Genomic DNA, 25,531 nt, shown 5'->3' with positions numbered 1-25,531 from the left:
CCTATGTGTGTATATGTGTGTATATGTCTGTGTATCTGTGTCTATGTATGTGTATGTGTCCGTGTGTGTATATGTGTGTGTCTATGCATGTGTATGCCCACGTGTGTGTATGTGTGTATATGTGTGTATGCATGTATATGTGTGGTATGTGTGTGTATCCGTGTTTGTGTGTATGTGTATGTGTGCCCGTGTGTGTATGTATATGTGTGTGTATCTGTGTCTATGTGTGTGTGTGTATGTATGAATATGTGTGTCTATCTGTGTCTATGTATGTGTGTATGTGTATGAATATGTGTGTATCTGTGTCTATGTATGTGTGTGCATGTGTCCATGTGTATGTGTGTGGTGTATATGTCTGTGTGTATGTGTGTCTGTGTATATGTATGTGTGTATGTGTGTGTGTATCTGTGTGTGTGTAGACGTGTGTGTGTGTATATGACGGGATGGGGGATGCTGTGGGAGATGAGCACATACTAGGTGTTCAGTTAGTGTTTACTGACCACAGTGATGGATGAAAAAGACCCTTTGCCTCCTTAAATGTCCTAGTCAAGGTCTCTCCCTTCTCCGAGGGTCCCTTCGCCGTCCACGGAGGTGTGACCGTGGTATCGCCCCTGAGTTCACAATGTCCTTTCCTCCTGGGGGGCCCTGGTCTCCAGCTAACAGCTCGCCGAGCTGGCCCTCCTCTCCTGGCTGGTCTGGGGGCTGCCCAGGCAGCAGCCCGACTGGAGACCCCGCCCCGGGGCCCGTGCACGGTCTGGACCCCTCCCCGCTCCTCCCGTCCCGCCCTTTGCAGCTGCTGGGGCTGCGGGAGGCTCGGTGTCCCAGCAACCGCCAGGGGCATGTGTGGGAACCCTGCTCAAGTACGCGCTGTCCTGGCAGCTCCACACGTGTTGTGTGTCCGGCCAACATACACAAGCCCGGGCTTCACGTTCGGAAAACAAGACGGTGTGTGAGATGGCAGAAAAAGCGGACACTTGCATGGAGATGATGTCAGCGCTCCAAGCCTTAACCCTCCCTTCCCAGGGGGAGCTGAAGAGTTTAAACCCAACAGTTCGGGAGGGCTCCATGCCGTCAGACAGCAGCACCCACCCCGCCTTCTGCCGGCCCCCTCAGCAGCCCCCTGTGAACCCAGTGTCCCTCTCACATGCCAGCTGGGACACCCTGGCAGGGGGGCAACAGAGGTGCTGTCAAACAGGCGGAGCTGAGCTGGGGGTCCCACCCCGGGCTCCATGGGATAGACCCCCAGCCCGAGCGCTGCCGCCCTGCCTGCCCGGTCTCCTCTCTGCTCGCTCCGGTGCCCCTGGACGAGGCTCCTCTGAGAATGAGCAAATCACCCCCAGACAAACGGCCTCTGTTTGCTCCCTGCCCGGCGCTGCATCGGCACTTTGCCAAACATTCCTTTGGGTTTGGCGGCCTGCGCTCTGGCCCTTCCCCCTGGGGCTGCTTCCAAACCCAGAGGCGGGGGTTAGCGCCGGGGCCTGAGGGTGAGGTGGGCTCCAGGCAGGGCTGAGGGGACACCCGGTTCTCTCCCAGCACCCCTGAAAGGGAAGGCCCTCCCGGGCCCGGCTTGCTGGAGACATGCACCCCCAGGCCCTTCCTCTAGGCTGCAGCCTGCAGACGCCAGGCAGGTCACTGCTGGTGCTCAGGGACACCCGACTCTCCTTCTTAACTCCTTGAAGCACTGAGGTCCTGTGGGGTGGGCGGGGGGAGCTGTTTGGGAAATTCCTGCCAGTGCGTCCTGGGGAGGACAGCCAAGACCCAAGCATTCGCAGAAGGATGTCAGCTGTTGGGGGCCCTTCCCAGCTCCGTCTTCCCTTCAGATAGCTTCCTGGGGACTAACGATGCAGCCTTGGAGGCTGGCCTTCGTGATGAGTCATGGACTCATCCTACAACATTCCCTCTGTACTAGACGAACTGTGTCTTTTATTTTCTGTATTCTGCTGCTTTGACCTCTGGGGTATTGCCGACCCTGGAGGGACTGTGCCCCCTCCCCAGGCTGGCCAGTTCCTAGAGCCGGTAGGCAGGTGGAGGAGGGCTGTGGCCTCAGTCTAGAAGTGGAGCGGGGACACAGTCTCTTTTGCTCAGCTATCAAGCTCTCCACTGGGACACGAGTCACGTGCTCGTCTAGCCCACGGAACTGTTACCATGATGGGTGCTGGAGGTGACACAGTGGTGTCCCATGTCTCTGGCATGACGGCACGTCAAGCCCACCAGCATCTCACATAGTCTAGTTACGAAGACTCAGATGTTGGGGACTGAGCTTGGCCCTGTCACCTGCCACCTTCATGTCTGGGGGCAAGTCATTACTCCCTTCTGGCCCTATTTTCTAAGCTACACAAGGAGAAGTTTAGACCAGATGATCTCTGAGACCTTTCCAGATCTAGCCTTCTGGCAGTCTGTCATTTTGTGTATTTCTGTGTTTCCCAGGGAAGCCTCAAGCATGCTGGGAATGTGCCAGGAAAAACAGGGTCGATCCAACACCACCTTCTCCATCTCCATCTCAGCCTCGTCAATCTCCAGAAGGTCAAAGCAGTAATAATAGTAACTCATGTGAAAAATGATGGCCATAACAGCATCTCCTGGACTGTAATTATGAATACAATAATGTTTCAGAGCATATTGACTGAAAAGAGGAAGATGGAGCCAGCAGAACAAACTAAAAAATTTATAACAACATCACAGACATTCTGCTCTTACGAGAGAGAACTTTTTTTAACATCACAAAAATCCACAGTGGGGGAAAAAAAATTAAATTACATGGCTCTGCCCAGGAGAGTGAAGTGAAATGTTCAGCTTGATCATCTTAGCAACCAGGATGGAATTATCTGCTTGCAGTGACTAGCGTTTATCAAGTGTCAGCCTCGTTGCACGTTACAGAGCCACGAGGAGAGTCTTATCATCAGCATTTCTAGCCGGGGAAGGGAGGATCAGAGAGGTTAAATGACTTTATCACGGGTGTACAGCTAATAGATGGCAGCGTCCTATTTCTAATTCGAAAACATCTGGATCGGCAGCCAGAATTTCTTCACCCTCTCATACTCCTCTTATCAGACCTCGAAGGGAATGTGGCAGAAAGCAGGAGCCCTTTGGCACCATATCTGAGGCTCAGAAGCCATGCTGGGATAAGGAGTCACGTGCCCTTGTAGCCCACAGAGTTGTGACCTTCTGACGAGAAACGGTTATACTGTAATTATAAAGACTACTGCAAGACCCACGTGTTTGGGGACATGATTGCTAACTCGGCTCTGGCAGTGGAAGACCCCAGTGCTAATACAGACCCCATCACCTTGCCAAACACACCCACGGCCGCGTTTCCTGAGGGCCAGGTGGACGCGCCAGTACTCACATTGACAGATTCTTTGCCGTTAAACTTGACGCGGATCCTCGGCTCCTGAATGACATCCAGGTTGAAGCCCGTGATGGTCAGGGGTGTGTGGCCACTGGGAAGAAGCAGAGGCTGGGTGAGGGCGGCAACCCTTTCCAGCCGCCCCCACGCTCCCCGCGGATTCGGGGAGCCGCACTGGGGTGGAAGGGGCTCGGGCGCGGCGGCTGGGCGCCCGGCCGCCTTACCTGGCGATGCTCCACTCCGGCTCGATGCGCTGCACTCGGGGGTCGTCTATGTACTCGAACTGCAGGTTGTTGTCCACGCGGGCCCGGTCGACGCTCACGGAGACGGGGACGGGCCCCAGCCCATTGGACGACGGGGGTGAGACGCACACGATCTCGTTCATGGACCGCCTGCAGGCAGACCGCAGGAGGGTCAGGAGCCGAGGCAAGCGGGGTGGCCTCTGGCCTGAGAAGAGGCTTTCCCCCAGTCGAAGGGTGGGTTCGTCTTCCTGTTCTACTCCAGGCTAGGTAACGTACCTTAGTGTCATACACTACATCAGTGTCTCTTTCTACCTGAGCTCCAGCTCTGGTCAGATTAGGGAGGCAGCCAATTGGAGAAGGGGGTTAGAGAAGGTGGGGCAGAGGCAGGGCTCCTTGGGTTCTGAAGGAACTCCTGTTTTTCTGGATTTTTCTAAAACATGACTATTTAGCCAGTGCTTGGAGGCTGGTCGGTCAGTTGATACATGGAGTATCTACAGTGCAGATAAGTGAACACAGAAAACACAGTCCTTGGCCTCAGGCAGTGTATGATCCAAGCAGGATGCGGTTGAGCAAGCTGGGTTCCCATCTAGGGATCCCTTCAGAATTCTCTCTGGATTCTCTACATCCCCAGTGTCTCATTGGAATACCTGCCAAATTTTTACACACGCGAGATGCTCTGAGGAGGCGTCTGTGCGTGGCGTGGGGACAGAAGCCACGCTTCTGGAGTCACCACGGTGGGGACCTAATGAACACTCAATCCTGTTGGCGACTGAGTGCTCCCGGGAGCCCTCCTCAGGAGCAGGTCTCCTGGTCCTCACTTTCAAGTGTTCGTAGGACAATTTAGCCCTTATGATGCGATACAAACTGACTACTGGCAGGCATTTCTCACAGCGACTGGAACAGGGTTTGGGGCTAGGGTTGACGTGTACCATGGAGATGGTGGGGCAGGCATATATCTGAACATGCACATGCATGTGCATGTATGTGTGCACAGCCTACACACGAACAGTCTCAGAGCTCCCCCAAGCCCTTCTCACCCGTAGAACTCGCAGGTCTGGTTGCCCAGATAAACGGCCACGCTGCTTCCAGACCCGAGATAGTGACCCGTGATGGTCACCATGGTGCCTCCAGACTCAGGCCCTCGGATGGGGTTGAGTGACATCACGGAAGGGTTCTTTGGGAGGAAGCAGAGACATGATCATGGCTCAGGCTTTGCCCAAAGGGAGAAACCCAGGCTAGACTTAAAGACAGAAGGGAGAAAACTTCAAACTCTCTGCCTACCCTGGAGCTGAGACCCTTTCTAAGAAGAGGCTCCGGGCATATCCAGGGAAGGCAGAAAGGCCACGTTTGGCAAGTAATTAACTCCCCGGGGAGTCTTCTGCTCATAACACTGATGGGAAGGCAGAGATGACACTGACTAATCTACCAATTAGTTTACAAATTGAGAACAATTGAGAATGCTTCTCTATCCGGAGCATGTACTGATTTTTTTGGCACAAAATCGATAAGGCTGAATAAAGCATCCCTGCCTGGACTGGGCCACCAAGAGTCTCCGTTTACGGCCCAGGCTCACGTCCTTCCAGCCCTCCCTCAGCCCGAGAGGGGCACCGCAGGGCGCCTGGGGCAGGCACTCGTCAGTAACGTTGGCTTCCCTGACCTTCACCAGGAGGATGGCCCATGGTGGGTTGGGATGTCCTACTAAGCTCATTAAATTGTAACAATCACCCTGAAGCCTAAAAGAAATGTCATTGGCCTAGAATGCATCAGCAAGAAACTGATTTTGCCTAGTGGGCAGCAGAGTGGAGTGGGAAGTGCATTTAACTGAACAACCACACAATGTGAACTGTAGTCTGTACTAGCCACTCACTAGCGACGCGATGCAAGCAAGCTCTACTCACTCCTGGAGCAAGTTTCTGAATCAGTCTGGGCTGGCAATCAGTCTTGCTTGCCACTCTGTCAAGAGAGGAGGAGGGCGATGTGGTCTCTGGAGCCCTTCCTGCTCGTCACTCTACCACGCTCTCTCCATCTAGTCTTTCTGAGTTTCCTTCTCACGTAAGACCCTCTCAGACGGGGGAGGTGGGCTGCAGGTATAGGCTGTGCATGTGTGTGTGCGTGTGTGTGTGCTAAGTCGCCTCAGTCGTGTCTGACTCTTTACGACCCTGTGGACTGTAGCCCACCAGGCTCCTCCATCCATGGGATTCTCCAGGCAAGAGTACTGGAGGGGGTTGCCATGTCCTTCTCCAGGGGATCTTCCCGACCCAGGGATAGAAACCAGGGCTCTTTCATCTTCTGCACTGCCAGGCCAGTTCTTTACCACTAGCACCACCTGGGAAGCCCGTGGTACCCTCCAACCCAAGAGAAGACTGGCACAAGGATAAGGCGGAGTTGCTGAGCTAACAAGGTAGAGACTGGAATACCTAAAATCAGCAGTAAAATGCTTTGGACAGAAGAGAATTTTGTGATCTAATAATTTTTCAATACTCTGAGCAAGGCTGGTTTGACCCCCTCTGCAGGGTGTTAACACTTTTTAATGAAGAACTTGATAATGCAATGTTGGTTAGGTGTCAGAGAAGGGACTTCTGGGCCCCAGAAGAGGGTTTTCAGTAGGGGTAAAGAAAGCCTTTGTGATTCCACCTGTTGCCTGGGTGTGAAGAAGTGTTTTCAGGGCTGTGTATGTGTGTATGTGCACGCAACACACCAACACACAGAGCAGCTCACTCTTATATTCCTCTCTGTGGTCACACACAGAGACACGCGTCCCTGCAGGATTTCAAGTGGCTCCTCTAAACTTCTTCTTACAATATCCCTGGCAGAAAAAAAGCACGTCGATAAATATAGACCCTTTTAATTAGGTCCCTCAGGCTATCTGTCCTCATTAGGCTGGAATTAGACAAAGATATCACATTGGTGGGACAAACGGCAGCCCCTCCCTACCCTGCACTGAAGATCCACTTTCTAAGAAAGGTCTGATGTTGCTTATTCAGAACCCTGACCTGTGGCTCCCTGGGACTCCCAAGTGTCCGAATAAGCATTGTTAGTCATGAACTCGACTCACCCGGGAAAGACAGGCTTTTCCCTTTCTAGTCTCCTACTTAGTCTACAAGAAGCCTGGAGGCACTGGCTTGGGAAGGGAAGGGTGGGACTTTCCTGGGAGAAGTCTGGAGAGAAATGTGCACTTTCTGGGAGCCTGTAGCCTAGCAACTGCCCAGGTGGCGCTAGTGGTAAAGAACCCACCGACCTGCCAATGAGACGTGGGTTCGATCCCTGGGTTGGGAAGATCCCCTGGAGCAGGGCCTGGCAAGCCACTCGAGTATTCGTGCCCGGAGAATCCCACAGGCAGACGAGCTGCATGGGCTACAGCCCAGAGGGTCATGAAGAGTCGGGCCCGACTGAAGCGACTCAGCAGCAGCAGAGCCCAGCGCGAGCCCCAGGACTCACCACAAAGGTGTACTGTTGATGGGACTTGGTCATGAACTCCGGCTGACACTCGCCAATGCACAGGCGCACAGGCCCAGAGGTGGTTCCCACGAGGGCGTGGCCCATCTCACAGACGATCCTGAGGAGAGAGCAAACCTTCCTGTCAGAGATTTGGGGATGGCTGGCATTCCTGCCCATTTGCTCACCCCACCACAGTCACCGTGAATAACTCAACACAGTCTTACACCAGGGCTGGACCAAGACAGCCTGTTCAACCGTGTGGCTGTGTGACCTTGGGTCAAGGATGCTCCCGCTCTGGGCTTTAGTCTCATGCACACAGTGAGAGTGTGGATGAGCTCATCTCTAAAGAGCTGTGTCCCTTCAAAGCACTATGCTGCCTATTTCTGTGAACAAGCCTGTAGTCCCCAGTGCCTAACGCAGGGCTTAGCGCTGAGTCTTGTCCCAATATCCGTGGCATAAACCTAATGCCCTGCAGAGAGATCGAGGGGCAGGGCAGCTGGCAAGGCAGGGGCAGTGATAGGCCAACACTTCAACACGCCAGAGGAGAAGGACTGGGGACTGACTGGGCAAGCTGACTCAGGTGTGGTTCTTTTCCCTCCCTGTGGTTTGCAGTGAGGGGACAGATAATCTGGCCAGACAGTGAGTTCCCCGAACCGGAGCTCCCGGCTGAGTGAGAGCAGCGGCGTCCAGCAGCAGCAGGCGACGGGGTGGCAGGTGGATGAGTTCATTAGGACGGCAGTCGACACCGGACTCCCACTTAATCAAGGGCTGAGCGCAGGAAGCTGGTGGGCGAGGTGGCCAACCAGCCCCGGGGTTGGAAGTCACGTCTCACGTTCACAGGAGAGCTGGAGGGAAGAGGGGGCGGGGCACTCCATCTGCTGCTGTGCAAAATCGATGCCCCCTCGTGGGGTGGGGGCTTCCCTGGTGCCTGACATAAGTCACAACAAGCATAGTTACAGACTGGTTGCCTTAACCACGGCTGCCTCTAGGAGTGGGCAGCAGCTGGAGCATATGGGAGGAAGGGAAGAAATCAGATTTTAGGGGGAACCTCTTGCCTGGAATCCTAAGGCATGGGGTGGGTGGGAAAGGGCCCCACCAGGTTCGGTAAAGAGAAACCCTCCTCCCAATGCCATTTTAGAGTTCAGAGCAGCCTGGTGCCCTTGGTAGGCTGGCTTAGTGGGGAACCAGAAAAACAGACCCCTCTCCAGTAATCCTCAGCATTATCCAGGCATGGTGGGGAAGATCCATGTTTAACTGAGCGATGCTTATCTCAACAGCTTCTCTAGGAAGGAAGGTAACTAAACAGAGATTTCATTTCGATGTAATAAAACTTGCATTAAACAAATACGAGGCGTGCTCGCGCACACGGCATGCCACCGATCTCCATCTCCTTCATAACAGTTAATCCCAAATAAGTACTTTCACTCCTGGTGAATATTTACTTAACATGCAATAACTGTCTTATTGCGTTTAGCATATTAAGTTCGACAAGACAGTAGTGGGTGCATGTCGAAGGCTGTTCTCCCCTCCTCTTCACCAAGAATAAATAAATTAATTATGAACCCACAGTAAAGATGATAGTGATGATCAATTAGTATTTTACACATAACTGTCTCCTTAAACCTCATTAGCGGAGCATTTGAGAAGCTTCATTTAAGGTACTGCATGGGGTTATTTCCACTATGCTTCCTGCTTGGAGTAACACCCCTCCTATCGGGTTTCCTGGGCTCCAGCGCCTGCTCCTGTCTGGGGTCCCTGCCATCCTGTCCTGCTGCCCTGCACCCTCCAGCAGCATCAGCGGATTATCTCTGCTCTCTGCTGGAAGTTGGGGGGAGGCGGGAGCCAAGAGGAGGAGGGAGCAGATGAGTCTCTTTCCTTTCTCATCGGCACTTCCTTGTCCCTCACTCACCCCACCTTGGTCACTGTGCTGGAACCACCCTTGAGAAGAAAAAGCAGGAGGAAATCATGGTGGGCTCGAAGTCTGGGAAAGAGGAAATGTAAGAACACGTGAAGGTCATGAGCATCTGTGCTCCTCCTGGGACCTGTCTAGGAGAGGAGAAGGCCTAGAATGGCCTGTCCAGTTGTCCCTGTAGGGGGTGAACAATGCGACTGGGGCCTCTTGGCACACTGTCTTTTCTAGAACATATTCTTGCTCAGGGTTCATGGCCCAAAAGGTGAGCTTTGCGTGTCAAGCGCCTGTGAGAAGGTGGACGGAGGGGAGAGGGTGCTGCCCCAGGGCCCAAGGCTGAGCGCCTGCAGCTGGCTCTGAGTGTCCCTCCTGGAAGGGCGTGATGGGGGGCCCAGGGACTGGCCTGCAGGGAGGGCCCACAGCCGAGTCCTTTCCCTGCCGGTGGAGCGGGCTTCTACTTCATCCATCCCTCTCTGGAGTGGACAGGGGCAGCAGTGGGCTGCAGAAGGGTCTGCCTGGTAGGTCTGAGGACTGGGTGATAGTGCTAAGGACTCAGACCACGTTGTAGAGAACTCTGACGACCTGTCACTCTTCTTCCTTGTCATTCCCGGGACCCAGTGCTTGCAGCGAAGGATGGAGAGGCCCCCTTGACTGAGTGGATCTGTTACTGTTACTGGCATGTGATCGGAGTGCAGAGGGTTATACTGAGGATGAGGGTCAAGCCAAAGTGGAGTCTCTCAATAATAACAAGAGCTACAGCTTACTGAGCTGCATGTGGCAGGCACTGTACCAGGATCTCATGTCAGCCTCAGACGTCCTACAGGGTGGGTCTTACTGTCTGCATTTTTACAGACAAGGAAACCAAGGCTCGGAGGTGCTAAGTGACTCATCTGTGGCCACAGAGCTGGGAAGTGGCAGAGCTGTGATTCAAACCCAGGTTCAGCCTGGCTCCAAAGCTCATGCCTTTGACGCTCCTCCACTCTACCACCTGAAAATCAGTGGAATGCTCTCTGTGGGTTTTGTGGAAGGGACAGGGTGGACATGGTGGCTGTCCAGGGGTGGAGCTGAGGTTGCTGGCCGAGGTGGAGGGTGGTGAGGTAGGGAAGACCTGGCTGGGTTCCTAAGGCTTTGAGCCTTAACCAGCTGCACCCACTCACTCCCTGGCAGGAGATAACCACAGGCAGTGGTGTGGGCACCGCCTCCTCCTTCAGGCCTTACAGGTCAGCAAAGTTCCTGTGGTTAGACTTCCGGGGGCCTCCTACCTTCCTGTCTCCCTGCTTCCTCCCAGCATCCCTGATAGCGTCAGTCTCCCTGTGTATTACCAGGATGTTTAAAGTTTCTCCTTGTAAAATGAGAAATTAGACTAAATAACCCTGTAACAGTTAGCTTCCACATTTGATGGCTTGACTCCTCCTGGTAGATAGCAGGCTTCTGGGTTCACATTAGTGCCACTGATAACGCTTTCTAATGATGGGAGTTGTAGGGATCATGGGATCATGAGGCTTAGAGCTGATCGTTTCTGACATCCTAGGGGCCGTAAAAGTGATTGCAGAGATCTGTTTCCACAGACCCACTTTCCAGGTGAGACATTTGAGGATCATGGAGCCAAGGGACTTGCCCAAAGTCACAGAGCTCATCAGTAGCTGAGCTCCTGGCACCCGGCCCAGTGCCCTCGGCCCAGCCTGCACCACCTCCCGCAGACTGGCATGGATGGTGCTTTTCTCCCAGTGAGCGTGCATCCTTGGGGTGGGGAGCACAAACAATCTAACATCCATCAAGGCATGGCTGAGCTCGTAGGTACAGTGGATGAGACGGGGGGCGGGTCTGAGGACCTCAGCTGAGTCTGTCTCATACAGAGCCCCTGTCTCAGGCAGGGCTGAGCTGCAGCCTCAACCTGCCTCTCATCACCCAGGAAACGTCCTGTGATGGAGTCATCCTGCCCTCCCCAGACCTGTGGGGCGCTGATTGCAGGACTAAGCGGGACCCTTTAACCAACATTAACCTAATTGCTGAGTGATAGATGGCGTGGCACAAGCATATGGCGAGTCATTACCGTGCCCGCCAATCCTGCCCGTGCCTGGGACTCTGCACTGGGCCTATTTAGCCAAATTCATCTCTCGCAGACGTCTGCAATGATTGTGCCTGCTGCTCACTGCCCGGGATGGAGGCTTTAATGATGTTAACAAACTCTGAAACCTCGAGAGCAGTAATGAGCCTGGCACGGCTGGAAGCCAGGGCTGCGTGCAGCCGAGGTGCGGAACGCGCCTGCTGCCTCCTGCCTGCCCCGCGCCCAAGGAGATGACCGGGGTGGTTTTCTAGGGTGACTACTGGCCTTGGCAGGGACCCCTGGCAACCATTCACCTTCCCAGGCTCCTTTCATATCCTCACTTTCAGTTTTTGGGGGAATTTCTTTCCTGGAGACCTGGGTGAGTGTGATGCATTTGATTTCAAAGATGGAACAATCTTTCCTGATGTTCCCATGGCACATTATGGTCTCCTCATTTTCATCTTACTGAATTCTGCCCCCAAACCCATGCAGTAGGAATCATGGTTTCCATTAGGCCAATGAAGGTTGGAGAGATGGTCTCAGGGCTGCCCGGAGTAGATGGCAGGACTTAGAAGACTTTTGAATCCCAGATCTCAGGCTATTTCCATGTTCAGCTGCCCAAGAGCCAGCACCTCTCCGTTCAAAGCCTTACCCTTTCGTCTCCCGCAAACCCTCTCCTTTGCAGTACTGTGGCATCTCACCAAGCTGGAGACTCGGCCTGTGTCCAGAGGCCTAAGGCACGTCCATGAGGCCGAGGCGGATTTGGGCTCAGTGTGACTGAGTGTCTAGCTGGGTCTGGCCGGGCGCTGGGCTCTATAGAGACTGTCTGACCACGAGGACCTCGGCAGACTCCTGGTTCCTGCCCGCCAGCTTCCCCCCGCCCCCGGCTCAGAATCGCTACTTATACTATTTCCCCATTTGCCTCTTCTTCATATCTTTCCTGTAGACCCGGCCAGTCTCTCCTCCACGATTCACTCCTTGAAAGGCCAAGGCTGACAGCGAAGTGGTGGTCTGCAGGATCTGAAGGTCCGAAGGATCAGGCGGCTTCTCCTTCCCCTGCCAGGGGTCCCCAGAGTCGCGGAACTCACCCCCCAACTCTGACCCTGCCCTGGCCATCCTGGAATCACAGCCTCTGACCCGGAAAACCACACGCTGACGGATCATGGGATTTTTCAGGCCAGTCTTACCCGGGAGTCTCCCCTGACTGTTAGGGAACAGCAAGAGGCCTGAACCAAAACTTAGGAGACCCGAGTTCCAACTCTCCATGGCCATTTGATGTCCTGAGTGAACGGGGTTGAAGGGGTTGGGGGGATGTCACTTCACTTCCGAGTCTTTTGCTCTTAAAATGGTGCTAACAATGTCTACCTCTCAGAGTCCTTAATGATTAGAAGCGAGAGAAGGGAGGAGAAAGCCCAAGTGCTGATGAAAGACACCCTGTCATTTTCTTATGGTTGCCAGCGCCACTTTTCTGGTTGTTACTCAGGGCTGGCTTGAGGGAGGCTGCAAGGGGTGGCGTTTAAGGGGAGAACCCGGCTTCCAAGCCCTGCTCACGGCCAGGCTCCCAGTGCCCCCTGCAGAGCTGCGAGCCCGCTGAACCCAGGGTGACGTGGCCCAACTCCACCTGAGAAATCGTGCAGGAGACCCTGGCGGCCCCCTCCCTTTCTCCCTAGCGGGGGAAACATCACTCCCGCTGCCCTCCCACCCCCAGAAGGCCCCCAGCCTCCTGCCCACCTCCTGTCCACTGACTCCACAGCGGCCGCCACTGCCAAACGAGCACCCCAAATGGGAACATATGTCACTCCGGGAGCCCCATTCGCCCGTCCGCCGCTACATGCCTATTTTCTAATTTCCAGCTGACATTTCCCTTAGTGAAATAAATGAATTTGCTCCAGCGGAGGCCCTGTTCAGATTAAGCTGCTGTCAGAGCCCCACGAGCCAAACAAATTGTTGCCCGCAGCCCACCGAGTGGGATGCCTTCCAACGGGGGGCCGGAGGAGAAGGGGCGGGGGAGGGCGAGGAGGAGAACGGATGGGATGGGAAGGCGGCTCAGCCAGTGGGCAGGCGGAGACCAACTGCGGGGCGGCCTGGCCCCGGGAGCCCTGATGCCAGAGGAGCCAAGGAACTGGAAATCACACAGAACAGGACACTCTAGGAGAGGGCCCCAGGGAGGCTTCAGGGAGTGGGGTCCAGAGGAAGAAGGAGACAGGGGATGGATCCTGGAGCAGTCCCAGAGGAGACAGAGAGGGGCGCGTCTCCCCCAGGCTTTGGGTGGTCAGGGGGAGAGGGTGGGCCTGAGCGGACTGGACTCACTGCTCAGCGATGATGTAATCCCCCGGCAGGGGCGTGCAGGGCACTCCCGCCACCTGCACGTGGTGGGCGATCTCCGAGAAGTCCAGGCCCAGGTTCACGCCATGGATGGTCACTCGAGTGCCCCCTTCAGGAGGTCCAGACACCGTCAGGATCTGTGGGAGGGAAGCAGGAGGAGAAATAAGCCCGGTTGGTCACGGAAGGACGGGCAGGGGCACCCGTTTCCCTCCCCGCAGGGAGGCTTTGGGACACCTGGAGTCTGGGGGGAAACTGTGTTTCCGCCACTTTCCAACCTGTCTAGGATCCCAACGTCATCATCCCGACAATGAAGTTGTACCCACTGCATTGGTTCTTCAGGACATCCATCCAGTGATGCCTTCATTCATTCGTCCACTTACGAAAAAGAAATTACGAGGAAGTACTGGGCTCAAGGCTGTGATTGAATTCACTAGTTGCCTGACTGTAATCAAGTCTCAGAATCTCCCTGAACCTCAGTTCTCTTTAGTTGGGAAGGGGGATAATCCTCTCTAACCAACCTCACCCTGGAAGCTCCCACACGGAGGGTGTCCGGGGACATTCTGTCAACTCCCAAGGGCTCTGTAATTGCGACGACAGAGGATGGCATTTGGATGGCATCACTGACTCGATGGACATGAGCTTGAGCAGGTCCTAGGAGTTGGTGATGGACAGGGAGGCCTGGCGTGCTGCAGTCCATGGGGTCGCAGACAGTCGGCCACGACTGAGGGACGGGACTGAACTGAACTGTGACATACCAGCCGTGTGCTAGCCTCTGTTGAGTTTACAACAGTGAACAGAGCAGGGAGTTTGCCCTCGAGGAACTTAGTGGTCAAGGAGGAGGAGATAAGGAGGCCATAAGTAACGCTGATGCCGGGTACTCAGTGATAAGGTAGATCTGAAGGAAAAGCCGTAGGAGCTCTGAGGAGCCCCTGATTAGGGGCCGCTGCAGGGGATGATCAAAGACGGAAAGTATATTTGACATTATTCCACACACACAAAAAAAGAAAAATCCAGTAACTCATTGGTGCTAGTATCAAACAGAAACAGCTTCCTGATTTTCCAAATTTTGCTGGCTTCCCAGTAGCCAGGATCATTCACTCATTTCTTAATTCAGTCACCAAATGCTGACTGTTTGATTTTACTTTGATGCCACAGGAAAAGGAACTTGCAGAATCAGGCTCTCCTCACATGTGAATTTCTATCTGAGAATGAATCGAGCTCCAGGAAAAATGCAGCTCATGGGATCCAACAGATCCCAAAGTTCCCACTCCAAGGTCCATAGTTATCCAAAGTAGGAGGAAGCTAGACACGAACCCAGGCAAGAAGCACAGAATTTCAGAACTGGAAGGAGAGTCAGGGTGTCTTATTCTAAGATCATACAACCTGTATATGTGGATCAAATGAAAAAAAATGTTCAGGGCTTTTTTTCACTGCACATTTAGAAAGACAAGACAGTAAGGGAGGGAAAGAGGCAAGGAGGGCGGGACAAAGCCAAGAGTCCACTAGAAACCTCCAGATGGGCTCTGGGCAGTGATGAGCGGTGAGCGCAGGTGAAAAAGGTATCCAAGGCTCTGGAGACTCTTCCTCCCGCCTGTCTTCCTCAAGGGGGCCCTGCTGTCTGTCAGCGATGTGAGCACCATGCGTGAGGACTCCAGCTTGGCCGTGAGCACCCAAGTGAGAGCAGCAGGGAGGAGATGATGGCGCAGGGGTGAGGCCCAGGGCCAGGCCTCCTCCTCACTGCCCGCTGACTCTCGGGCTCCCGCACGCAGGCTGTGCAGCCAGGTCAGACTCCCAGGCTCTTCAGCAGACCCTAGATGGCGAAGCCTCCGGCCTTCCCCCTGGCCCAGGCCGGGCACTCTCTCATCTCGGGGCTCCTTTTGCCCTGGTCACTTTGTCTGTGGCTCTGACTCCGTTATCTGGGAATAAAATATCCCACCTTATGGCCAATCCTCTGGCCACCTGATGTGAAGAACCGACTCATTGGAAAAGACCCTGATGCTGGGAAAGATTGAAGGCGAGAGGAGGGGATGACAGAGGATGAGATGGTTGGATGACATCACTGACTCAATGGACATGAGTTTGGGTAAACTCCGGGAGTTGGTGATGGACAGGGAGGCTTGGCGTGCTGCAGTCCATGGGGTCGCAAAGAGTTGGACACGACGGAGCAACTGAACTGAACTGATGAATAAAAATAAATAAGATTCGTGGGATAAATTCCTGAGGGAGGGAAGGTGGTGCCCAGAGGCATCTCTGGGCACTGGGTGTGGGGTTGGAGGTGGGGGGAGTCAGGGCGATTTGGAAAGAAAGGAGCTGGCAGGAGGAACCTGTAGATCCACAGCTCTCCTGTCTCTAGGGATTCTAAAAATAACCAACATGAGATCTCGGTTGTTCCGCCCTCCCCTGGTGCCACTTCCGCAGGTCCCTGGGCCTCCTGGGCTCTGGGAGATGGACACTGTAAGGAGGAACAGGAAAGTGTGGCCTCCATGACCCTGCAGGAGAGTGTCAGGAGGAAGCAAGTACCACTGAGCAAATCTGAGCCGGCGCTCTCCCCCAATAGCTTGGAATGAGCATTGCTGGTCCGCCTTCCCCTCCTTCAGCCACCTGGATGCCAGGAACCTACTGAAAACCCTGACAGAACTGTGATGATCAGCTTGCTCTCTTTCCCCAACTTGTATTTTTAAAAATACATTCTCTTGCTCACGGTGGTTAATTACAACCTTTCAGAAACACTGTGAAATGAAATCTTGCTGGAAAGCCTAAAAATATTTCGGTCTTGCAGGTAGCATGTGGGGCTGGTATTGTGGCTATTTTGTGGTGTTGGCAGGTCCACGGGGCAGTGTCCTCCTGCTGGGAATTCACTGCAGTGACCTTCAAGGGTCTGGGGTGGAGGCATGGTCCCCTGGGGATTATAGTGGACTGTAGCCAGCTTATGCTGTTCGGAGATGGGAGACTTAACAACATTATTAGCAAGCATTATCATCTTGGTATGAAGACACATCAAAGAGATGGATAGTTAGGGGTGTGGAGACCCAAGTCTGAGCCCTTCTAACCCAGCTAAGAGCTTCTGGAATCCAGACTGGGCTCATCCTCATGGGTTAGGGGCAAGTGGCTGGGGAGTGTTGGGTCCCTGTGGGTCTTCCCCACACAGTACACACTATATCCTGTGCCTCCAGCACCCAGGGAGGCGGTGAAGGAGTTGAGGGTCAGAACACTCAGCAGTCACTGTGCCCTGGGCTTACATGGGGTGGAGCTTCCCTTTTCTTGCTTAAGACAAAACTGATGAACAAAGATCTGGATTTCCCAAACACAGATGAGGCGGTAAGCACTTGATTTGCAAGAGGATTCCCAAGGCCTCCATTACGGATGCTTTCCAAACCTATATTGTTGGCTCAGACCTCTCTCCTGAGCTCCATATCCATATATCCAACTGCTACTGGACACCTCGACTTCCCCATGCATGTCCCTCAGGCACCTCAAATTTCACCACGTCTGAAAATGAACTCTTAATTTTCCCTCCTTCCACCCCAACCTGATTATCCTCCCAGATCCTCTTTCAAGGTGAGTGGAATCACCGTGCACCCAGCTAGGGATCTTGCAAGCATCTGTTTCCTTTCCCTCCCCTACCGAGCGTAATACACACAGGGACCATCGGTGCTGGCTCCTAGATGTCTTCTGAATCTGTGCCCCGCTCCGGCGTCAGAGGAGGTGATAAGCGCATCTGTGTCCTCTCTGTCACACCATCCTCGGTCTTCCTCTGTGAGATCTGACTTCCTTGCACAACCAGGTGGCTGTCACGGACACATACCTGATCTGGGGACTGGTTGCTTGCTCCTAAAATCTTCAACAGCTCTGGCCACTGTCCAGGCAAAGTCCCTGACTCCCGGCCTGGTCCTTCACTTTCTGATCTTAGTAACTTCAACCACACCAGCCACCTCACTCTGGGTCCTCCAAGTGCTACCCAGAGCCCAGGGGTTCCTAGACACACAATGCACTTTAACGCTCTCTGTGTCTTTGCCTGTGTCATTTGCTCTCCCCGCTGGCTTGAAAATCAGAGAGAGGCAGGGTGGAGGTCTGGGCTCAGCGGAACAGAGACGGAGTCCCGTGGAACTCACCACCTGCCACCTGAGGGCTTCCGGGTGACTCTGAGAACGAGGGTCAGGGTCTGAGTGGTGGTAACATCCCGGCCATCCTGCTCTCACTTCTCCCCAGGACCAAGCATGGAGGAGAGGCTCTGGAGGGGAGACGTGGAGGAAAAGAATGGATTCTCCAGAGAGGGCGTGAATAGGAGTCTTCAGGACACTGCCCCAGGCCCAGCAGGGCTTCACCCTGGAGTCTGCCTCCAAGACTCTCTCTTCAATACAGATGGCAGGGCACCCGGCCTGGCACCAGGAAGCTTGGTCCCCTCGGGAGCCACGTCTGGCCTCTCCGTGTGGGTCTACAGGGAGGCAAGTTGGTGGAGTCCCAGACTATTGCTTGTAGAGCTCCCAGGAAGGCCTTTCAGATCTGGGAGAAGGTGTGGGGCCACAGGGGAGGGAGCGCTAACCTCCCGCAGAGGTGAGGCGAAGAGAGTCCCCCCCAGTCAGAGGGGAACCAAGAGATGGCCAGGGGAGCAGCCAGGTCCAAACATCTCGTCTTCTAGTTTCGGATAGGCCCTGGGCTGCCGGCGGCTCAGGGGTGTGGAAGGGGGACCTGATGCTCGGGCGGTGTCTGCGGCAGGAACAGAGTGAGCTCGGGAGGGGGTCAGACTCTGAATTCTGATACTTACAAGCTAGGTAACCGTCACTGTCAGTGTTCTCATCAGAAAACAGATAACAGTGCTTGCCTCGCAGGGACGCTGCGAAGGTGAAATAAGAAAACACCTGGAAAGTCCCTAATATGATGATGGTTTTGAGAACAGGTCATGATAGTTGGCCGTTTCCTTCCTAGCGTTCCCCTGCACCTGTGTCTTCTAAGACCACAAAAACATGGGATGGGGGAGGTGGAGCGAGCCTAGAGGTGGGAGGCATCTTCCTATTTATCTGCAAAGAGGACATATGGTCCAGGGAATGCATAACTTAGATGGTGCTTGGTGGGCTGACCCAGGGCGGAGAGAGATGCTTGTGGGCTAATTGGAGAAAGCCCGTGGGGGCGTGGCCGTGCCGCCCAGGGCGGGGCCTTGGCGTTGGCGGGTTCGGGGCTCCCCGCAGAAGCATGTTCAGAGCCAGACATCGCCCTTTCACCCAGAATAAATTTGGGAGGACAGTGGCCCTGTCTAAAATGGCCTTCATTCTTCCCTCTCGTCACTTCTTTGCCCCTGGCTATTGGCCATTCTGAGGTCGATGGGGCATTGCGTTATGAACTCAATGGTTTCTTTCAAGAAAGTAATTCTGCATGAACCACCCACGCAAACAAACGGTTTGACAGTTTGGGATGGATGAGTGTGTGTGCGCGCGCGCATAGTGGGCGTGTGGAGAGAGGGGGGAGGGAGCTGAAATCCTGTGAAATCAGCTGGGAAGATCTTTATACATGGACTCATTTCAGCTCCATGCCTTTCAGCACATACCGTGGACCAGGGATCGCCGTCCACTCTCTGCGGACCCCAGAAGGCAGAGCCAGGAGCAGGGGAGGAGCGGGGAGAGGGCAGCTGCTGAGTGGGGTGCAGGGGGCGACCGAGGGGCTCCCCCATGTTCTGTGCGGGCTCTCACTGTGCGCCCCTTGTCCCCTCCCCGAGTTCTGGCTCCACTCTCTCCCGTACTATGCCTGCTCCCTGGGGGAGGCGGGGGGCGCCCGTGGGTACAGGGTCTAAAGCCCGTGTGCCTCTGACCCACAGTCCCCTCTGCCCGTCAAGCGTGATGCCAACACAGGCTTACCCGTCACACGAGGCTCTGCTAATGACACCCCCTCAGAAAGTCTCTCTCTAACCATCTCAGGCAGATTTAGGAGCCCCTTTGCCTACACCTCCAGTGCCATGGTGAACACCCCCGACAGCAAGGGTCACCCTGGACTCTCTGTCTTTTCTCCATAAGGCAATAACTCTCTCGGGACAGGGACCTCCTCCGTTCGTCTTAGTAACCTGATGCATAGCACGCTGCCCGGGACAGAGCAGCTGTCAAGACCTGTCCCCAGCTCTCTCTTCCTGGGAAACGCTGGGCTCAGGCAGATTCCAGGACAACCCGTGTTCTCGAATGACCGCTGCAAGGATGGAGGTAGGTGCCCAGGTGTTGCTTGGAAGTGGGGCAGTCTTTTCACATCAGAAGCATCAGGTTCCTCCTGCCATCTCGCTGACTTTAGTTCACACCAGTTTCTGCTGTGATTTCTCCTCGAATGGAGGACTGAACAGCTGCCTCTTCATCAAACCTCTTTCAGATACTGAAGACAGCAATTAAGTCACCCCTGGTCTGCGCTTCTGCAGCTCCATCAGCCGTGCGTTGGAAGCTCTTGTTTTCCAGGCCCTTTGATCATTTCAGATGCTTTTCTTTGGACTCTTGGATATCCATGCATCCTCTGAGAGCGTAAGAAAGAAACGCCAAGCAGGCTTGCGGCTTGAGCAAAGGCCTGCTGATCCGCTGCAAGGGAGGCCTGTGCCAACGACTTCCCCTAGCGCGGGCTTAACGCCATTGGCTAGGCAGGCCCTGGGCAAACTGCACGGGGAGGTAAGCCCTTCTCTTTCCCATATGCTTATTTTACTCCCTGGAATTCCTTTCCCCATTTTAGTTACCTCTCACCCTACGTGTCTCTCTTCCCTAAAGGACCTTTTATGCATACGTGCTCTGTTGCTCAGTTGTATCTGACTCTTTGCAACCCCATGGACTGTGGCCTGCCAGGGTCCTCTGTCCATGGGATTCTCCTGACCCAGGGATCAAACCTGGGTTTCCTGGATTGCAGGTGGATTCTTTACCATCTGAGCCACCAGGGAAACTCCAAGGAACCCTTTAAATGTGTTAGTCACTCAGTCGTGTCCAACTCTCTGTGTGACCCCACGGACTGTGGCCCGCCAGAATCCTCTGTCCATGGAATTCTCCAGGCAAGAATCCTGGAGTGGATAGCCTTTCCCTTCTCCAGAGGATTTTCCTGACCCAGGGATAGAACCCGGGTCTCTGCATTACAGGCAGATTCTTTACCATCTGAGCCACCAGGCAAGACCCATTTGCATCCTACTGAGACTTAAAGTTGTGTTATTACCTTGCCTTAAGAGTATTGGCTTTTTAAGTGGTTGTAGAATGAGGTTTGTCTGTTTGCAGGGCTCAGAAGAAGAATGTGGGAAACACATGAAGGCAGAGAGAGGGCTCGGTCCAGCAGCCGCTCAGCCCTGTCCCAGAAGCAATCACAGATCGTGCCAGGATCAAGGGGTCTGGCCCCAGCCCGGGCCATGCCCCTCATCTGCCCACTGTAGGCCTGGATGAGCAGGCCAGCAGGATATGGGATGAGGCTGGCATGAAAGATGGGGCGGGGGGTGGTGGGACAAACCAGGAGACTCCTGTCTCCTGCAGGTCCTCTAAAAGTTGCCAGGAATCCCTGACTTGGGGACCCACTTCCCCACCTCCTCAGACCTCACCTGCCAGCAGCCCAGCCGAGCCCGCTGCACGCCTGAGCACCCCAGCCCAATCTGTATTCCTGCCAGACTGCGTCATGTTTGTTTCCCACCGTGGGTGCCCTGACCTGGAAAACAGCCGCCGTGATGCTGCACTCGCCCTGATTCTTGCAGCCGCTAATTGAACAGTTCGGAGGGAACTGTGCCACAAAGCCGCCCAAGGGCAAGAGCAGATGCAGCCGATTAATTACAGCTGGGGAGCTCCGCGGGGCTGCGCCGGGAGCAGAGCGGAATGCTGGCGGCCCAGGGCCTGGGCAGCCTGGGGAGCGCGGGCTGGGCCACTTCTGGGTTTCGGCAGAGCCTTGGAGGCTGGAGTTGGGGCAGATGTACGGGTAGATGGTTAAGGAGTCACAGGAGAAGCCCTTCATGGTGGGAGCCTCATGAAGCCTGGCTCCCATCCTAGAGACCCTGTCTTCTCTGTTTATATCTCCCACCTGGATAGACATGATGGGAGATGAGACAGAAGTGGGCATCAGCCCCAGGTTACTGAAGATTCTGATAATGGTGCCTGTTTACCATTTGTTTCATTTATTAAGTGTTTATCATGAGGCGGGAATTGTACCGGGGGTCTCATATATCGGGCTTCCCTGGTGGCTCAGACGGTAAACAATCCGCCTGCAACGTGGGAGATCTGGGTTTGACTCCTGGGTTGGGAAGATCCCCCTGGAGAAGGGAGTGGCTACCCACTCCATCCAGTATTCTGGCCTGGAGAATCCCATGGACAGAAGAGCCTGGCAGGCTACAGTCCATGGGGTCGCAACGAGTCGGACACAACTGAGAGACTGACCCTTTCACTTTCTTATATATTACATCTCACTTAGAGCTCACGGCAAACTATGAAGGAGCTGCTACCATTATTTTCATTTTACACATGCGGACTAGTGTCCTGGAGAGGTGAAGCAACCGGCTCGAGGTTACAGAGTGAGTGGCAGAGCCCAGCCAGGCCCACCTAACCGGTGCCTCCAGCCTCCCCACCACGCTGCCTGAGCTACCAGCGTCCTGCCGGGCCACAGCCCCAAGGTCATCAGCTATGAGAACTCATGCCCCAGCCCCGGGAGCCCCGCTGTGCAGGTCCCCCATGGCTAAGGCCACACTTGCTGCTCTCCAAGGAGCTCTGGAGTTGGCTAGCCAGCATTTCTGCGAACTTCTCAGCTCCCTTCCTCCCCGCTGTCTGGCCCTGACCCTGTGAATGCCCACACTCCCCTCAGGCTTGCCCTGGTGTCATCTCTGCCTGTGCATTCCAGTCTCCCTAAGTGATGCTCTGGGTGGGGACCACTGGCTTGCTTCCCATCTCTGCAGCAGGCTTCATGACACACATGGTACCCACTCTATCCCCTCCCCCAGCCCAGTGGATTGACAGTTCTGTTTGTCTAAGTGAGCCCAGGAAAGAGATGAAGGATGCTACAGGGTCAAACATGGGAGTGCTGGTGTCAAGTAGCTAGGATTAACTCCTAGTTTGAAAGCTCACTAGCAATGTGACATTAAGAAATGTATCACCCTTCATAGTACCTTGGTTTCCTCATCTGTAAAGTGGGACTCATGATGATTGCTTCCATCTCATAGAAGTTGTTATAAGGTCTAAATGAGATAATATACAGACAGTGATAAGTTAGCAGTGCTAGGTCCCAGGTGAGCATTCAGTGAGTGCTAGCTATCATTTTTCTCATTACTATTCTATGATTAAGAAATCTCAGCAGAAGCCAGATCGATTGAATTCCAAAAAAGTTCAGTTCACTTCAGTCGCTTAGTTGTGTCTGACTCTTTGTGACCCCATGGACTGCAGCACACCAGGCCTCCCTGTCCATCAACAACTCCTAGAGCTTGCTCAAACTTATGTCTATCAAATTGGTGATGCCATCCAACCATCTCATCCTCTGTCGTCCCCTTTTTCTTCTGCCTTCAATCCTTCCTAGCATCAGGGTCTTTTCCAATAATTTAGTTCTTTGCATCAGGTGGCCAAAGTACTGGAGTTTCAGCTTCAGCATCAGTCCTTCCAATTAATATTCAGGATTGATCTCCTTTAGGATTGACTGATTGGATCTCCTTGTCATCCAAGGGACTCTCAAGAGTCTCCTCCAACACCACAGTTCAAGAGCATTAATTCTTTGGTGCTCAGCTTTCTCTATGGTCCAATTCTCACATCCATACATGACTACTGAAAAAAACCACAGCTTTGACTAGATGGACGTTCATCAGCAAAGTCCTGTTTCTGCTTTTTAATATAATGTCTAGGTTTTTCATAGCTTTTATTCCAAGGAGAAAGCGTCTTTTAATTTCATGGCTGCAGTTACCATCTGTAGTGATTTTGGAGCCCAAGAAAATAAAGTCTGTCACTCTTTCCATTGTTTCCCCATCTATTTGCCATGAAGTGATGGGACTGGAAGCCATGATCTTCATTTTTTGAAAGTTGAGTTTCAAGCCAGACTTTTCACTCTCCTCTTTCACTTTCATCAAGAGGCTCTTTAGTTCCTCTTTGCTTTCTGCCATAAGGGTGGTATCATCTGCATATCTGAGATTATTGATATTTCTCCCGAAGTGGCTTCATGTTTACAAGCATCCCACGCAAGTGGATCCTCTGGGTATTGCTCTTTGTGGGGCTCAAGGCAGGGGCAGAGAGGCAAGCTGTGGCAGGGAAAAGCCAGGTGTGGAGACTGCCCAGCACAGTGTTGGCTGCCTCTCTGACGGACCTGTGCGTCTCTTGCCATGTCTGCAGCAGGCTGTCAGCACCCTAGGCTGTGTTCTTAAGGGGAGATGGGAGAGAAGACATCAGAGCCTCCCAACACAGCCAAGGGTGAGGGTCCCAGGGGAGTCACCCAGGGTGGAGCAGCCCCAGGAGACGGTTACACTTTGTATCAAAAGCTGCTGTGTCTGAGGTTGGGCTCAGGAGGGCTCTGCTGCCTCATGAGGACGGGCCAGGGAGGACGCTGTGGGCACGGAGACAGGTAACCCTCTCCAGACTCACCCGCTTACTCCTTTCCTGTTGCTCAGAGTTCTCCTGACTTTAGAGGGCATTGTGCCTGCAAATTTTGACCCCAGTCTGGCTCCTCAAGGCACCTGGATGCTGAGTCCAAGACAGCAGACTGTCACGTCGTTTTCTACCTTCGCGTGTCCACACCTTCGTGTGGACGTGGGCGTGTGTGCGCTTGAGCAAGTGTGAGCACACCCTTCATGGCAGAGCCCAGCCGAAGAGCTCTGCAGGCATCTATAGCATCAGCGCCACCAGCTCTCTACCCGGCACGAATCCTTGCCGGCTCTGTCTTAGCTGATAGTACATTGAAAACCTAATTGTTATCTCAGCAGAGTAACTCCATTATTCATCCTGACACCATCCCCCGTTAGCTGTTTGTTGCAGTGATGTTATATTAATGAGGCCTGCAAATAAATGAACGGGAGATCAGAGGGCCGACTTGTTTCTCAGGAAAGCTGGCTGACTTATTTATTTATTTGTTGGGAACTTTGCAGCGAGTCGCTCTCGCCCTGGGCAGGTGGCTCTTGTCTTTTCCCGCGGAAACTCGGTGTAGCCTTATAGATAAATACTTCCAAGTATCCAGCTTGCCACACAGTTTCACACAAGCATTTGCAACTGAGAGAATCCAGGAAAAAGATCTGCTTTAAAATATTAGGGCAAACGGAGAGCAGGAGGAATCAAGAGCAATGAATCATCTCAAACTTCTAGAGCATCGACCATTATTTATGCCTGGTTTTGGAGGGCAGTGTTGGCAGTTTTCTACAACTGGTCTTCCTTCCCGGTTACACATCCCTAAGATAATGTTAAACAGAACTGATATTCCCTAACAGTGGGCTAGTGAGGTGTGGGGAGTTACTGAAGTTGACAACTTTATACGGAAAAGCTACAAAGTGGTTAAGGGAGAGACCACTGCAAAACCAGCTCTCCTAGGACCTGGCCCCAGTGTGACATTACTGGACAGTGTGGCGGGGGACGTCAGAGGCACACAGGAGTGCCCCTTGGTACCCAAATGGTGTAGGTTCCTGGTCACTCCCTGAGGACCCCAACACTGGGCATTTGTCCCTTGCATCCCAAGCCCGCTTTGCCTTCATTTCACCCTGATCTTTAGTCTTACCTGCAGACATGAACTGCCGGGGCCCCAGCCTGTGAGCTCTCCCCTCAGCTGAGATGCTTGTGAGAGCAACTTTCACTGTGACCATCATCCCATTGATAGATTCGACCAGAAACCAACTGAACAGTCTGATAGCTTTAAGAACCACATGCAATTAAAGTAACACCTCCCCTGGATACACAAGAAGTGATCGCCCTACACTTAAAAGTGCCCCCAAATGTTCTACCATTTTTCTCCCCCACTCATAGAAATAAGTGTGGACTTAATTATCTTTAGGAAGACAGGGGAAGGTTATTTTAAGACTTAAAAGAGTAGCCAATGTCCCCAGTTTGTCCTTATTTCCTGACACCGACCAAGGGGACTTGGATCCTGGGCACAGATGTTTTGGGGGTGGGGTGAATATGCACAGCCAGGGAATACTTCTCTAGCCCTCTGGCCAAGAGAAGGAGCATCAAAAGGTGCGGCGAGTCTGCATTCTGGAGCCAAGAGGCACCAGTGAATCTGTCTTGCCACTAATCAGATGTGTGACTTTGGGCAAATTATTTACTCCCCTAAGCACTGTTTCCCTGACTCTT

At 53.7% G+C, this 25,531-nt stretch overlaps 1 protein-coding gene across 1 annotated transcript in view; it reads right to left on the bottom strand.

Annotated features, from left to right (window-relative positions):
* PLXNA2 (plexin A2) overlaps window positions 1-25,531 on the bottom strand; it is a 224,444-nt gene that overhangs the window by 23,930 nt on the left and 174,983 nt on the right. Inside the window, exons 13-17 of the mRNA XM_061161050.1 lie at window positions 13,293-13,444; window positions 7,027-7,144; window positions 4,626-4,762; window positions 3,571-3,738; window positions 3,347-3,440 (exon numbers count right to left, since the gene is read on the bottom strand). Coding sequence (XP_061017033.1) covers window positions 3,347-3,440; window positions 3,571-3,738; window positions 4,626-4,762; window positions 7,027-7,144; window positions 13,293-13,444 — 669 coding nt within the window. The remainder of the gene's footprint in view (window positions 1-3,346; window positions 3,441-3,570; window positions 3,739-4,625; window positions 4,763-7,026; window positions 7,145-13,292; window positions 13,445-25,531) is intronic.

This window comes from Dama dama, chromosome 14 (assembly GCF_033118175.1).
Source record: "Dama dama isolate Ldn47 chromosome 14, ASM3311817v1, whole genome shotgun sequence".
Classification (NCBI taxonomy): domain Eukaryota; kingdom Metazoa; phylum Chordata; class Mammalia; order Artiodactyla; family Cervidae; genus Dama; species Dama dama.
The sequence above is the reverse complement of the archived record's forward strand: the minus strand, read 5'-3'. Positions and strand labels throughout refer to the sequence as shown.